Here is a 17,143-nt window from a genome sequence, read left to right on the forward strand (position 1 = left end):
ACCATTTTATTTAGGTTTTAGTCTGTTTATGATTCTTAAGACAGTAATTATGGACTGGGTAATAAAATCATGGGAAAGAATTTCTACATCTGGCTTTTCTATAAACAATGCGGCCAAATGACGTAGCAAAAAGGCACATTTATGGTTGCTGGTGCTATCATAGACATGGTCTTTATCTAGCATTTTATTATATAATCATTGATGCAATAATCACATTTTAAAAGATATGACCTTCAGGAAGTTCTGGGCACCTTATAAGTTGCATATATGAAATTTACTATGTAAATAAACTGATGATTACGATATTTAAAATTATTATTAAGCCTGTAGATGTTTTTTTCTATATATATTTACAAACACACAAGGGGAGATGGATAGATAGATAGATAGATAGATAGATAGATAGATAGATAGATAGATAGATAGATAGATAGATAGATGTGTTTTGTCCTGAAAGCTGCTCGCTGATGATGGCTGAATTGGGCCCAACTCTCTATGTAAAGGGTTTTGAGTAGGTTATGTAAGCGCTATATAAATGCAATTAATGAGTTATTGTCTGTACATGCAATCTATCTATCTATCTATCTATCTATCTATCTATCTATCTATCTATCTATCTATCTATCTATCTATCTATCTATCTATCTATCTGTTTTGTGCTGTCCGTCTTCCTGTCTAGTGCGCTCCGCGTCCAGTAGTTTTCAGTCAGTGACGGATTTACTGGCCGGCATCATTGTCCCCATTCTTGAAAGACTTGTAGTAGCGGAGCTGCATTCAAAGGGACGAAGCGCATGCAGTTGTCCCTAGCAACGGCTCGTATAGAGCAGAAGTGGAACTTGTCAACACGAGGCTGCACAGGCAGTGACCGCGGCCAGGAGCAGGAAAATTCCTCGGACACGGGCGACACTGTTAAATATTTAGTAAAAGGTGCCAAAAACTCATCGTTGACATTCACAATAGTTTATATGGGAAAGACTTCTAAACGAGTGACAGCTATAGGATTAAAAAGAAAGTTTTCAGTTAAATTCCTATTGGATTAAAAACTTCATATAAAAACCTCAACATCTACTAAACTCGCAGTGTCTTCGATATGTCTACTGCTGGGATGTCACCAGTCGCATCTGGCCGACTGCCAGTTATTCAGCACCCACTGTCAAGACTTGGGGATCCCGGGACCATCTCCCTGAGGGGCTTCTCCAGAGACAGCTTCGGGAAACCATTAGATGAAGAGAACCAGCACGGGAGAACGCTGGCCCACGAGGAGAAACCGGGCCATTCAAGCAGGCAACAGACCTCCAGGAGCTGCAAGTCGTTGCCGGAACCAGAGAGGGGAGTCCCGACCACCCTACCGCCTCATCACATTCCCCCTGGAGTAGAAGTAACACCGGCCGTCGACCCCAGTAAAACTAGGCTTCCTATATTCGGTAGGATAAATGAAATAGAGATTACGTTTAATTCTATCTATCTATCTATCTATCTATCTATCTATCTATCTATCTATCTATCTATCTATCTATCTATGAAATGTTGCAACGCACATAGATCTGAAACTATTTTAATTAAAATGTTACATTGTTGTCCCACAAACGTATTTTCTTTACTGATCCCATTTACTGTCTTCACCCATCTAGACTCTTAAACAAAGTTGTAAAATGGCACTTCACTGGGTTGTGTGGTTCTTCACACAGATAAACAACAGTTCCATCTTAAAGTGCTCTTTTTATATTAAGTTGGGCTTTGTAAAGGTTTCCAATATGTGAAACAATAAGAACAATAAGAAATACGTAATTAATGTATAGTATAGCGGCAAAGCAGGATACAGCAGATCAAGTAAGCGCGAATTTAGTTTATGTCTTTGTATATTGCAATAGTTCCTTTAAAGTCAAGAACCCGCGATATTTTATAAATCTGCTATTACCTATTCATGGTCTAAAATACTAAAGCATCTCACTGGAAACTTCATGTGGATGATTCTTTTGCGGTTCCCCAATTGTATCGCTCTGTTGAACCGCTCTCGCACCTTTATTTTTAAGAGTGTAGTCGTTTTAGGAAAAAAAGCAAGGCCACTGAAGAATCTCAGGCTGCAGAGACTACCTGGACGTCTAGGGCGAAAGGCAAATTGTGCAAACAGTGCCTATTGGCGGGACGGCAGTCCATCCCAAATGCACGCATTCTGAGACGGACAAAATTTAGAGGCGACCGGTAAGCGTTCTTTATGTGGTGTGTGTGCGTGTGCGCATGCGATGGGGCTGGGGGTGGAGCCTATCGTGACAGCACTGTGCGCAAGGCAAGACACCGCGTTCGACAGGGCGATTGTACATAGCAAGGCCTACTGATGCAAACGTAAAAGCAATCATTTTGCTCTTAAAAGCAGACGAAATTATACAGTAACCAGCTTTGTTACATATCGTGCGTGATGCTTTTCTCATAGGTTTAGTCTACACTTTCCCATTTTTGCTTTCTTTTCAAATTCTGGCAATATGGTTTTGTCATCCATGTGTCTGGTGGGTTTCTCTTGGTACCTCAGATTATGTGTATAACTGAATGTAAACGTGTTGTGAGCGTACTTGGCTACGGATTGAATCACTGCAGTCTCACAACGACCAATTTTTATCTTAACTTTACTCTTAAAAATACGGGGGCATTAATGGCACTTTAATGAGTTATGTGGATCCCCATAAAACCGTTGCGTGACTAAGAACAGCTTAATTCTGGGAAGGATTCTTTGCATATATGAAATTGGTTCTTTGGGCTTGAACAAAATTTGAAATATGTTCCCAAAACATACATGTTTATCGCAAAGGCAACCTAGAGTTTTTATCACAAATCTGTAATCATCAGTTCATGGTCATTTTTGGAACATGTTACAGATCTAAATAAATAAAAGTTCTTTCTGGAACCTTCATACATGTGGTTCGTTTGGGAACAAAAATGGTTCCCCAGTAGCACCGCTCAGAAGAACCTGCGTGTCACTTTTGGGAGTGTAGAATCATCGGAATGCACTCTAGTCTCGTGCGACTTTAAAATCGAATAAATGAATGGGAGGATATGATGGAAGAAAATAGTGCATGGACTGATGTTTACCTTTGGTTAATGAGCTTTAAAAGCAAGTCTTTTCTCGTCCACGAGGTATGCCAAGGCAACCAAAATAATTTACAAACTATTTCTTTAAGCTGCATTTTTATTTCTGCTCCCTTTTGGAAGATTTAGGTGTACTTTCTAATTTAAACAGAATGTCGCTGCCAGATAATAATAATCGAAGCCCATATTTACAGTTTTGAAAGCGATAAAGCGGAGCTCCGGCAATCCTTTTGTTCAAATGTAGTTACCAAGTTAAAACAGGAAAGAAAATAAAAGAAGTCATGTACGTAGCAAGCTAAGGATAGATATGTGGCAATGACTAAGGCGCTATCTTAAACAAATCTTTATAAAACAAGTTTCAGCACCACAAACAGCGCATGAACATCCTTTTTAAGTCTTCACAAATGTCTCCGTTTCACCTGACCGGTTTGTTTTCGGCTTCCGATGTGTGCTCGTTCTCCGAGTTGCTGCTTTGTTCAAATGCCAGAGGCGAAGGCGTTCTATTAGATATCCAATCAGTGGCAGCAACGGTCTTGCTTTTCTAGCTGATTTTTTTTTAGAAGTTCGAATTATTGTAATTTAGATCCAGTAACACAAATCAAGGAATTTCCAGAGATTTTTGTCTTTACATAAACATGTTTTTTTTTAAATATTCAGCATTTTCAAAAAGTTAAAGGCAGCTGAGTTTGGATTATTATTTGACCCATTCATATCTAATATTCTTTCACAAATCAAAGAGTAACAACCTAGAAGGGGTCCTCAATCACGGTCCTGGAGAGCCGCAGTGGCTGCAGGTTTTTGCTCCAACCCAGTTGCTTAATAAAAAGCACTTATTGCTAAAGTAACGCTTGTGCTTCACTTTAGTGATTTTGAGCCCTTATTGCTTAATTTTGTCTTAAACAGCTATTTTAATTGCTCCTTATTATCAATAACATGCAAATGACAAGAGAGAGCAGCATTTCTCCATTTAGCTTATTTACATTTACACCTGTGTGTATTTATCTGCACTATTGGGTTTAATTAAATACTTGGAAGAAAAATGAAGAGAAAAAAGTGAAGGACTGAGAATTACTCGTCCATTTTAGCCTTCAAATCATTTGCATATTAGAAAGGGAAAGAAAATCTAGGATATGAGAATGACCTGACATAGCAGAGTTAATTTAATTTCATAGCTTGTTAGTGCTTTATTGGCAAGAATTGCTTTCTAATTAAGCAACCAGGTCAGAACAAAAACCTGCAGCCACTGCGGCTCTCCAGGACTGGGATTGAGGACCCCTGACCTAGATGACAGTGCTTTCTTTAATATTTCTGTGAAAATTTACTTGCTCTGAAATCGTATGTATATTGCCATCGGTATTAAACCTATGATAATAGACCTCCTCAATTCCAAGATTCCTAATGGCGTATTGTCAGTAACCAATAACCCACAATCTATCCGTGATAAGAAACAGATCTTCAGGCCTTTATCTCACGATATCAGAATAAACAATGTGCCCACCACTCTTAAAAATAATAGTTCTTGAATGGAATTTTATGGCTGGGTTGCATGGTTCCTCATAGAACTATGGCTTAACCAAGACCCATTTCCTTCTGGTAAGGGATATTTGCTTATAAAGATGGTTCTTTGGGTTTTGAAAACCTTTCTAATATGTAGGGAAAAAAGCCTGAAATCATTCATGTTTTTTCAGCTGCCTGGCAGGGTAGTAACACATTAAGAAAATCTGTTTGATTTATTGTATGAAGCAAGAGTCCTGTTAAAATCATGGCCCACTGGTATCTCACAAATCTATTACCGTCTCTTTATGGTCATTTAGTGTATGGAGCCAGTTACAGATTTAAATAAATAAACATTCTTTCTGTAGCTTTCATGTGGAAGGGTCTTTAGGGAACTCAAAATGGTCCCCTTTTGACATTGCTCTGAAGAACCACTCAGGTGCCTTTATTTTTAAGGGTGTACCTTCTAATTTCATTTATCCAGTACAATGTTGTTGAGTGCTTGTGGCTAGTCCAGCAGTAAAAGGTGTAAGGCAGGATCAAACGTCAAACTATATATCAACCATCGCAGGGCTCTGTCTTTAAGACACCCATTCTGGACCATTTTGAATTTTCCAATCAGCATCACTGCACCTTTGTGTGGATTGTAAAACATAACTGAATATACAGGAGGACATTTACAGGAACATGCAAAGAATGTCCAAAAATTACAAAGAACTCATTCCAGCTGGGAAATACTGTAACATCCAAGCCTGGTTACAGTAACCACAGGCTCCATTTTCAGAGTAATTTGAAATGTATTGTTACTATTTAGGGCAGCATGGTGGTGCAGTGGGTAGCGCTGCTGCCTCACACTTAGGAGATCCGGGTTCGCTTCCCGGGTCCTCCCTGCGTGGAGTTTGCATGTTCTCCCCGTGTCTGTGTGGGATTGGAGATTCTAAATTGTCGTTGGGTTGGTGGGTTGGCGCCCTGCCCAGGATTAGTTCCTACCTTGTGCCCTGGGATTGGCTCCAGCAGACCCCTGTGACCCTGTGTTTGGATTCAACGGGTTGGAAAATGGATGGATGTTACTGTTTATTAACATTTCTGGTGCACAAGTATTGTACTGATTCTTGTAAGCGTAGTCATCCACCAATACAGTCCATAGAATTGTAAATACATAATGGCAAAGAACTGAATGGGACTGGATAATAGTTACCTGTCAAAAAGGTCGTGTTAAAAACAGAAGTTGTCTTTTTTGACAGCCCATTAACAATCAATATTATAGTAAACAATATCCCAGAATATATATTCTGGTAATTTTAAAAACAAGATTACGCAATTACAAATAACATCCCTACCCTTAACCAAAGGCAACAGATTTACCAAAGTCATGCTTATGAGAAAAAAATATATCTTTTTTTTGGTATTTAAATTTTGTAAACAAGTTCATGTATGCTGTCCTTTACTCTTTGACCATAATCTAATCTTCTGAAATATCAACTGACCAAAAAACAGGAGACAGAGCTGGAGGTAGCAGAGTTAAAGATGCTAAGATTTGCATTGGGTGTGGCGAGGATGGATAGGATTAGAGATGAGTACATTAGGTGGTCAGCTCAAGTTGTACAGTTGGGAGGCAAAGTCAGAGAGGCAAGATTGCGTTGGTTAGGACATGTGCAGAGGAGAGATGCTGAGTATATTGGGAGAAGGATGCTAAGGAGAGAGCTGCCTGGTAAGAGGAAAAGAGGAAGACCTAAGAGAAGGTTTATGGATGTGGTGAGAGAGGACATGCAGGTCAAGGGTGTAACAGAACAAGATACAGAGGACAGAAAGATATGGAAGAAGATGATCCGCTGTGGCAACTCCTAACAGGAGCAGCCGAAAAAATAAGATTTAAAAGCTTGAACATATAGATTTCTGAAACCAATGTCTTTTTAAAGGCCTTTATAAAAAAGAGGCCCAGGTGGCAGTGTAAGAAGCTTTTTATTTTTCTTTAACAATTATGGGAGAAAAAAAAAGAAAATCTATTAATTAGGTTTCTTTAAAAGCTATCAAATGACTCCTGTAGGAAGGGTTTGTGCAGACAGATGACTCTGAAAAGCCAGGAACGGTTGGGGAAGCTAAGAAAGGTTGGGTTACCACCATGGTAGCCCTGCTTAATAAGTAAAAAGACGGCTGCAAATGGCTCAAAAAAACCCCAGAAAGTTAAATTGTTAGTTTCTTTGACAGTGGCATTTCGCAGTAGGAGCAGCAGCTCTACCATCTGGAATCATTAATTTGACATCTGACGCCACCCTCCTATATTCTGAGGACTGGGAGGGGTGGAGTTTCATGGACAGAGAATGGTTGGACGTTATTTGTTGACTGTGCAGGAGGAAGAACAACATAAGGTTAGTGTCAGCGCCCTCTGTCATTCCGGAGTGGTATTGCTTGCCTTGTTAGGGCCAGGAAGATGGTTCCCAGACACGCAAGTGTGACACTCTGTATTTCAGATAGTACTCTTGTTACCCTTGTGGTGCTTAACTAATATCATAATAAACACTGAAAACACAGGCCAGAAACTGAATGGACTTTTAGACTCTGCTGAAGGTATTTTTTTCTGCATTGTGGTTATTTAATTAAAAATATGAGGGTATGTTGCTTGCAACCGCTTCCCCTTAATTTTAGAAGAGTTATTGTTCAATTGTTATTAATGGATGTGATGGTAGACCTCATTGGGTCTGCAAGTGCATGGATTTCCTGGTAATGCATCAATGCAAAACAAGTGTTGGAGCTGAATGATGCCCTGGTAGCAAGTGTAGCTGCAGTGGTAACATTGCCAGTGACACAAAGTCACCATCTGTAGTAAATGCAAAGCCCCAATATAAAATATCTGGGAGTTAGCTATTTCTGCACTGTAAATGTTGGTAGTTTAGCTATGGTGTCCCCCAAATCATTACATGGTAGCAGTGAAACTCATTAACTAACATATGGCCCCCTGTTACCCTTTACATTGGACAGGTAAGTGTAGGGTTGTGGGGGCAGCTGGGGATTTCCTGTTGCATTAAGCTGATGCTGGGGGCCAGGATTGTGGCAATACCTAGGGTTATTAGAGGGAGCCCTGGCAGTGATAGTAGTGATTGTAGCGGTTTTCAAATTCACAATTAATGTGGAATTTGGAGTCAATCAATGCACTTTTAAAGCAGAGCCTCAAGCAGTTCCATTAACAATGATTCCAAGGTGACAATCCTTTCTGGATGAGATGAAAATCCAGTCAAGTCCTATATAAATTGTGTTTTTAAGTCTTATTGGCAAGCCTAAATAAAAGAGAACCCATATCTAGACCCAAATTTAATTTTCATTTCCTTCCGCTGCCGCTGCTTGTGGCAGCCATTCCAGCAGGTCCGTGTATGACTTTATCTTTTTACCTTTTTTCTCTATTATTCTCTATTTCACTGATCACTTCTATCACTTTATTTTATGTGGAATTGCTCCCTGGATACTTTTTACTGCTTTTACTACTTGGCATGGATTTTTACACACTGAGACTCGCCTATTGAAGTTGTCAACTTCAAGGGCTGAGAAGAAATGCCCGCGCCGGTGTGGTTCCCTATTTACCTGACGAGGTAAGAAGACGGTATTGGGGCAACCAAGTCGGCGCTAAGATAAAAGCCAAGCGGCTTGTGAGAAAGTGGCGCTATAAACCTTCGGTGCCTTATGTGATCCTGGGAAATGTGAACTCACTACCAAATAAGATCGATGAACTAGCCGCGCTGGTGAAAAATGTCAGAACCTACAGAGAATGCAGCTTGCTGTGTTTTAGTGAAACTTGGCTAACAACTACCATCCCAGATGCTAACATGGAGCTACCTGGGTTTAGCGCAGTTAGAGCAGACAGAGACACAAATACCAGTGGGAAGCAGAAAGGACGGGGTGTCGCTCTCTATGTCAGTACAAAGTGGTGCAACTCAGGACATGTAAACGTTAAAATCTCCACTTGCTACAGTGACATCGAACTGTTGGCTGTAAGTTTGCGTCCCTATTACTTGCCCAGAGAGTTTGGACATGTCATTGTTGTCATTGTTTACATCCTCCCTCGAGCAAATGCGGAGATAGCGTGTGACGTCATCCATTCTGCAGTTGCTAAGTTACAAACGCAGTACCCTGAGGTGCTTGTGCTAATCGCTGAAGACTTTAACCATGTGACGCTGGACAAAACATTACCTGCCTTCTCCCAGTATGTGAATTGTAACACCCGGGAAAATAGGACTATCGACCTACTGTATGCAAACGTTAAAGATGCATTCAGCACCACCCTGCTGCCTGCGCTTGGGAAAGCAGATCATAACCTGGTTCTGCTTCAGCCTCACTACAAACCAAGAGTGAGGGAGCTACCTACAACCACGCGCTCATTCAGGAAGTGGTCCTCTGAGGCAGAGCAAGCTCTGACAGACTGCTTTGGAACTACAGACTGGGATATACTGCAGGGGTCACATAGTGAGAACATTGAAGAGGCTGTTGACTGCACAACTGATTACATCAACTTCTGTATGGACATTGTAGTTCCAGTAAGAACAGTACGCTGCTATGCTAACAACAAGCCATGGATTACAAGTGACATCAAGGGTCTTTTGAACCAGAAGAAAAGGGCTTTTAAAGGTGGTGATGAGCATGAGCTCAAGTGTGTGCAGAAGGAACTCCGAGTCCAGCTCAGGGCGGCGAAGGAGCAGTACAGGAGAAAGCTGGAGCAGAAGTTGCAGAATAACAGCATGAAGGAAGTGTGGGATGGGATGAAGATCATCACTGGCTGCAGCTCGAAGTGGGATGCCTCCATCGAGAGAGACGTGGAGAGAGCAAACCAAATGAACAACTTCTTTAACAGGTTTGACCACCCTAACTGCTTCCTCCAACCATCCTTCTGCTGATACCAGCATAGTAGAGACACCCCCACCCACAATTACAGCAGTCCAGGTGAGCAGAGAGCTGAGGGGACTTCGTGTCAGTAAAGCAGCAGGTCCAGATGGTGTATCGCCACGACTGCTGAAGGTCTGTGCACTGGAACTGGGGAGTCCTCTACAGCACATCTTCAACCTGAGCCTGGAACAGGGAGAGTCCCAGGCTTTGGAAAACATCTTGTATCACCCCAGTCCCAAAGGTATCACGTCCTAGTGAGCTGAATGACTTCCGGCCTGTTGCTCTGACGTCACATGTGATGAAGACCATGGAGCGGCTGCTGCTTCACCACCTGAGGCCACAGGTCCGCCACGCCCTCGACCCTCTGCAGTTCGCATACCAGGAGAAGGTGGGAGCGAGGATGCCATCATCTATATGCTACACCGATCCCTCTCCCACTTGGACAGAGGCAGTGGTGCTGTAAGAATTATGTTTTTGGACTTCTCTAGTGCCTTCAACACCATCCAACCTCTGCTCCTTAGGGACAAGCTGACAGAGATGGGAGTAGATTCACACCTGGTGGCATGGATCGTGGATAATCTTACAGACAGACATCAGTATGTGCGTGTCGGGAACTGCAGGTCTGACATTGTGTTCAGCAACACAGGAGCGCCGCAAGGGACTGTACTTTCTCCGGTCCTGTTCAGCCTATATACATCAGACTTCAAATACGACTTGGAGTCCTGTCACGTGCAAAAGTTCACCGATGACTCTGCTATTGTGGGCAGCATCAGGAGTGGGCAGGAGGAGGAGTACCGGAAGCTAATCAAAGACTTTGTTAAATGGTGCGACTCAAACCACTTACACCTGAACACCAGCAAGACCAAGGAACTGGTGGTGCATTTTAGGAGGCCCAGGCCCCTCATGGACCCGTGATCATCAGAGGTGACTGTGTGCAGAGGGTGCAGACCTATAAATATCTGGGAGTGCAGCTGGATGATAAATTGGACTGGACTGCCAATACTGATGCTCTGTGTAAAAAAGGTCAGAGCCAACTATACTTCCTTAGAAGGTTGGCATCCTTCAACATCTGCAATAAGATGCTGCAGATGTTCTACCAGATGGTTGTGGCGAGTGCCCTCTTCTACGGTGGTGTGCTGGGGAGGCAGCATAAAGATGAAGGACGTCTCACACCTGGACAAACTTGTTAGGAAGGCAGGCTCTATTGTAAGAATGAAGCTGGACAGTTTAACATCTGTGGCAAAGTGACGGACGCTAAGCAACCTCCTGTCAATCATGGAGAATCCACTGCATCCACTGAACAGTGTCATCTCCAGGTACTCCAGCAGGAGTAGCTTCAGTGACAGACTGAGGAGATCGTTCTTCCCCCACACTATGCGACTCTTCAATTCCACCTGGGGGTAAACGGTAACATTAGTTAAAGTTCTTGTCTGTTTTCACATGCATTTTTATTACTCTTGAATTTAATATTGTTTTTTGTATCAGTATACTGCTGCTGGATTATGTGAATTTCCCTTTGAGATTAATAAAATGTCTATCTATCTATCTATCTATCTATCTATCTATCTATCTATCTATCTATCTATCTATCTATCTATCTATCTATCTATCTATCTAGTTGTCCATTTCCATTTCTTTAATGTTCTGTTCTATAAACTTGCTGGTGTTTTGTAGTGCTATATGATTGTGCCTGCTTTTAATGTGAACATATTGAACGTTGGATTTAATTAATGAATAACTGCCCTCTTCGGCTTGACTACTTTGGCCAAATACATTTTTCAGCTCTGTCATGTTTGTTCATTATCAGCCTACCATTTCTGTAGCTCAGAGGATCAGAGAAATAAAGAAAAAAACAGTGTAGCGATTGATATTAGTGAGTTACACAGCACACATTGAAGAAAGTCCAGTATGCTTGAGCAGCAGAAGAAATGCTCTAAAATGTTTTAAGTCTCCAGTGTGATGATTAACAGATCTTGTTCAAACCCATCTAGAACAACACAAAAGATCACAAGCTCTCAGTGTGTACAATATTTACAGGGTACCAAACGTGCATAATTTACGAAAATTTCCAGAAAGCCATTTGCACTACAACATGTCAAAATGATATTGTACGTATCCTCCAATAAATATATTTTCCAATAAGAAAAAATGTATGTATGTAAAATTAGCAGAATCACAACAGAGAAATAGTAACTGAATCATGACATTAGGCATTGTTTAAGCCCACAATTCCATAGCTCTATAAATTTAGGAATGGATTAACCTTGGGAGTCAAAGGATCCGCATACTTATGCCAAAAATCCATCCATTAGACATCTTGTTGCTCATTACGTCATTAATAGCTGGTATTACAGCTGTCCTCCAGCAACAAATATAGCTTCAATTCTATTTTATCTCATCATGACATAAGGAACAGTTTCTACCAGTTATCAGCAAATAAACTGTTTTCAGAATCATGAAGTGTTTCATCTGCAGTAATGCTGGGCTTCTGAAATAACTGTCCTATAGATTGACAGTTGCAAAGTTCAAAGGTGAGCCTATCCTCTCCTCAGGGACCTTCCATGTAGACCTTAGTATTCCAAACCTGTGACTCCTGCACTATTAAGTCCTACTTATTGGCTTGTCACAGAGATGCAGCTGAAGTCTACAGCTTCACAAGTGGCCCCTTCAGGATGAACTCGGGTTGACTGCATGTGTGGTCATAAAACTTCCTCCCTCCTCTTATCTCTAGACTCCAAACGTTTTATTAGAAAGAGCTAAACTTGAAGCAGAGAAGCTGTTTCAAAAGTTTATTACTTCACTGTGGAATAACATTCTTTAAACTATAGTTCTTTATGTGCCAAAAGCAGAAGCAAAGCAAATTACATGGCAGTTGTTCTCGCTAAAATGTTGTGTATTTTGATATGCTTTGATATTAGGTGGCTCTTACATTCTTGTGTTGTGCTTCTAGCTGATAGGTCTTTGATTCAGTATGGTCTCTGGATGAATGATGATGGAAGGGCAGAGACAAGTAATTTCACTCGGACCCCAATATTTAAGCCAGGCTTTGTTGTTCCTTACTGTTCCTCTTGTACCAATGGGATTTGTAGTTTAGGTGGAAACTCCTAACTCATGCTCTGTCCATGTGCCTCTGGAGTAACCTTGGCTTGGCATGACCTATGTTCTCAAACATTCTGCCAATCATTGTTCTAGATGTGGTCCAGGGCTAGAGAAATTGTATCACTTATCTTTTTTTCATCTGGAGCCTGTGCTAGTGTAGCTGCTCATGGGGTGTCAAGTTCTTTTCCACTATCTTAACTGCTTCAGCTCAACATATTGTATAGCATTATTAAGGGGTTCTGCCTTGCTCGCCAACCCAACCCCCTTGCTTGTTTCGCTTGCCAGCCACTTCACATCTCTGCCACTCACATTGTGAAGAGGGGGGCTGAATGCACCCCAAGGAGATGTGGTTACTCCTCCAAAACCCCCTCTTAAATGGTGGTACAATAGGAAACAAATACAGTTTTTTTGTGCCTCCCCTTTGCTCGATCAACTGCTGGCTTGCTGCTGCTGCCATACCACGTGATCTGCATCTTGCACGGCACTTCAAACATTTAAAAGCTTGTACAGCAGCTGTCCTACTCTTTGTCTTTTATTTCCGGCCCCAGGTATGGTTAAATCTTTTGGCACAAAGTCTTGTCTTGTGGAGCGTGAGTTCTTGATATTTTTTAGTTTATAATTTAAAAATGGAATAAGAATCTGAAAATCTAACAACATCACTTTAAAGTGCGATAATTTCTGAAAAGAATGATACTAAACATATGTATGTAGGTTTTAAAACCAGCCATATTTAAAGCGTGACATAAAACGTGACATAATAACGTCACTGTTGAACTTTTAGGCTTTGGATTTTATATATATATATAGAGTAAATTTATGACAAGCAAAGTGTTTTAAAATAAGCTTTTATTACTACAGACAATAATAATAATTCTTTACATTTATATAGCACTTTCCTCACTACTCAAAGTGCGTTACCTAGAGAGTAGAGATCAACTTTAGTCACCACCAATTTGCAGCTCATATCTGAATGATGCGATGGCAGACATTTTGTGCCACATTAGCTATAAAGTGGGTAAGGGGAGAGAGAGAAAGATAGTCATGTAAAGACAGGGGATGATTAGAGATCAGAATGACCAGGCCATGGAGGGCAAGTTAGCCCAAACATCGGGATACACCCTACTCTTCACAAAGGATGTCCAGGGACCTTTAATGACCACAGTGAGTCAGGATCTCAGTTTTACATCTCATTTTTACAGCACAGTGTTCCCATCAATGTACTGAGGCACTGGGCTTCGCACACAGGCCACAGGGTAAATGCCCCCCAGATACATATGCATAACTTTTATAAATGAAATAAACAATATATCATGTAAAAAGCACATCATATAATTGTTAAACGTCCATTCCCATTTAAAGCAATTAGTAATCTAGCTTGGGTAATGAGTTCTGCTACTGTATTCCATTTTGCCCCACTCTGCATGCCATTATGCAATCATATTAGAACTGGATTCTGCAAAAAAATCAAATAAAAATAATTAATGTCTATATTACATCCTCAGTAGCTGTATATACTTATACTGTCTGTCAAATATCCAGCTCATTTGGAAAATGTCTCATTTATATCTCAGAATTTTACCTAAATAGCCATTGTTTTACTTATTATAAAACAAATATCCAGTTGATATGGCAAAAGTCTCACTTATACTTCAGGTTTGCTTGCTGTTTTCTAAATGAATACTGTGAAGTTACACATAGCATTATGCTTCATTCTTGGTTATAATGACATTGGAAAGTGGCAACATGTTCCATTTGGTTGGACATGCAAGTACAAATTTCACTACACTCTGTACATGTGACAACATCACCACCACTATTACTAGTTTTATTACTTCTAAAACACTGGACGAAGCCTGCTATTGTTGGGGCCATGACCTGAATCCACTGACAGTGGTTTTACACAAAGCAAGCTTATACACCCAACAAGACAATCTATCATTTTCATTAGCACAGGAGAAAGACTGCAGCCAACAGGTTACTAGAGACAGTTTTTAACTGACCATAACTTATCAGACTCCTGGAGGTTTCTAAACCCAAACTCAAGAACATATTCCTTCTACTCACCAGTGCATCATTGCTACTCAAGAACTGATTATTTCTTTATAGATAATAATTTCTTGCCAACGATTAAATCTTGCAAGTACGCCACTATTGTTGTTTCCGACCATGCCCCTCTGATCTTGGAGCTAAAATCATTATGCCCCACATACTCATCTCGCAGATGGCATCTTAACCGACTTCTATTAGCAGATGAGAACTGTACAGAATTTATATCAAAACAAATCAGTTTCTTTCTAGAGGCAAATGCATCCTTAGAGGTCTCTGCATGAATACTCTGGGAACCTCTAAAGGCCTTCTTAAAAGGAAAGATTATTTCATATCTTTGCCACAGAAATAAATTAGAAACCAAGAAGGTATCAGAGCTAACCAGCAAAATTACTAGAATAGATCAAGAACATGCCAGGTGTCCAAGTGAGGCTCCATAGGAAAAGACAAGCTCTGCATTCAGAGCTCAACCTCTTAACAACTAAAGAAATTGAGCAAGTCATTTTTAAATCAAGACATCATTACTATGAACATGGAGAGAAAGCTACTAAGCTCTTAGCTCAACAAATCCACAAGTAAGAAGTTCAAAATACAATCCCAGCAATCACACGACCAACACGAACAGAGATAAAATCATCGACCATAAAAATATAATGCACACATTTAGGGACTACTATAAATCCTTATATTCTACGGAGTTTAAAGAAGACAACACACAATCTAATGCATTTCTGGATGCATTACAGTTACCACAAATAGATACTCTTAGTGCAGAGGAATTAAATAAACCTCTGGCTATATCAGAATTACAATATACTATAATGTCACTTCAGAGTCGGAAAGCAGCAGGCCCTGATGGCTACCCTGTTGAATTTTATAAAAAATTCTCCACTCAGCTAGTTCCCCTCTTATTAGCAACATTTATAGAAGCTATAGACAATCATATTTTACCTCAAACTTTTGGCCAAGCATTAATTACCGTCTTTCCTAAACAAAACAAGAACTTATTACAATGTGCATCATACAGACCAATTTTACTTCTGAATAATGATGTTAAGATAGTCTCCAAAGTCCTAGCGAGAAGGATGGAGAACCTGCTGCCTTCGGTAATATCACAAGATCAAACTGGATTTATTAAAGGCCGACACTTACCTTCCAATCTTCGACGCCTGTTTAATGTAATATATTCACCTGCAACATCTAACACCCGAGAGACATTATTATCATTGGATGCAGAAAAAGCATTTGATATGATTGAATGGAACTACCTTTTCACTACATTAGAGAAATTTGGGTTTGGCCCGAACATTTGTGCATGGATCAAACTACTATATACCAATCCAGAAGCTTCAGTTTGTATTAGCAACATTAATTCAGACTACTGTAAACGAGAACGTGGTACCAGAAAAGGATGCCCCCTGTCACCACTACTTTTTGCAATCGCCATTGAACCACTGGCAGTTCACTGTCAAAATGCTTATCAGATAAAGGGGATTATCAGAGAAGGACCTGAACAGAAACTTTCTCTATATGCAGATGATATGGTACTGTATATATCAGATCCACAAAATACTGTGACTGCAGTCCTAACAGCACTTACAGAATTTCAAAAGAGTTCTGGTCTCAGAATTAATTTGAATAAAAATGTGCTCTTTCCAGTGAATTCTCAAGCATACAATTTTAGATTGGACTCCTTCCCTTTAATAATTGCAGGTCAGTTTTAATACCTAGGAGTAATTATCACAAGTAAACATAAAGCTGTTTATCAGCAAAATTTCACCGTCTGTATGGAAAAAATTAAGCAAGACTTGCATAGATGGCCAACCTTTCATCTCACACTAGCTGGAAGAATAAACGTTGTTAAGATGAATATCCTTCCTAAGCTTCTCTTTTTATTTCAAAACATTCCAATATACATCAATAAATCATTTTTTAAGCAATTAGATTCAACCATAACCCCATTTATTTGGAACTTAAAACATCCACGTATCCAAAGATCAACCCTACAAGACTTAAGGCAGAAGGTGGCATGGCTCTACCTAACTTTCAGTTTTATTACTGGGCACCAAACATACAAGCTATAAAAACCTGGACACGAATAGATGAACATACACAAGCCTGGTGTGCAATAAAAAAAAAATCCTGCACTACTTCTTTATATTCCCTGCTTTGTGCCCCTATAAAAGTTATCACCAATCTATACTAATAAAAGGCAAAGCCCTCACTCACTCACTCACTCACTCACTCACTGACTTACTCATCACTAATTCTCCAACTTTCCGTGTAGGTAGAAGGCTGAAATTTGGCAGGCTCATTCCTTAAAGCTTACTTACAAAAGTTGGGCAGGTTTCATTTCGAAATTCTACGCGTAATTGTCATAACTGGAAGCTATTTTTCCCCATATACTGTAATGGAGTTGAGCTAGATGGCCGTGGGGGGCAGAGTTTCGTGTGACATCATCACACCTCCCACGTAATCACGTGAACTGACTGTCAACACAGTATGTAGAAAACAAGGAAGAGCTCCAAAAAGCGCTGAAGAAAACATGCAT

The 17,143-nt window shown here is 40.3% G+C and overlaps 1 protein-coding gene across 1 annotated transcript in view; it reads left to right on the forward strand.

Annotated features, from left to right (window-relative positions):
* Positions 1-849: 849 nt before the first annotated feature.
* si:ch211-197n1.2 (EF-hand calcium-binding domain-containing protein 6) overlaps positions 850-17,143 on the forward strand; it is a 129,121-nt gene continuing 112,827 nt past the window's right edge. Inside the window, exon 1 of the mRNA XM_039751004.1 lies at positions 850-1,424. Coding sequence (XP_039606938.1) covers positions 1,091-1,424 — 334 coding nt within the window. The 5' untranslated portion in view covers positions 850-1,090. The remainder of the gene's footprint in view (positions 1,425-17,143) is intronic.

The sequence above is a fragment of the Polypterus senegalus genome, chromosome 4, assembly GCF_016835505.1.
Source record: "Polypterus senegalus isolate Bchr_013 chromosome 4, ASM1683550v1, whole genome shotgun sequence".
NCBI lineage: Eukaryota > Metazoa > Chordata > Cladistia > Polypteriformes > Polypteridae > Polypterus > Polypterus senegalus.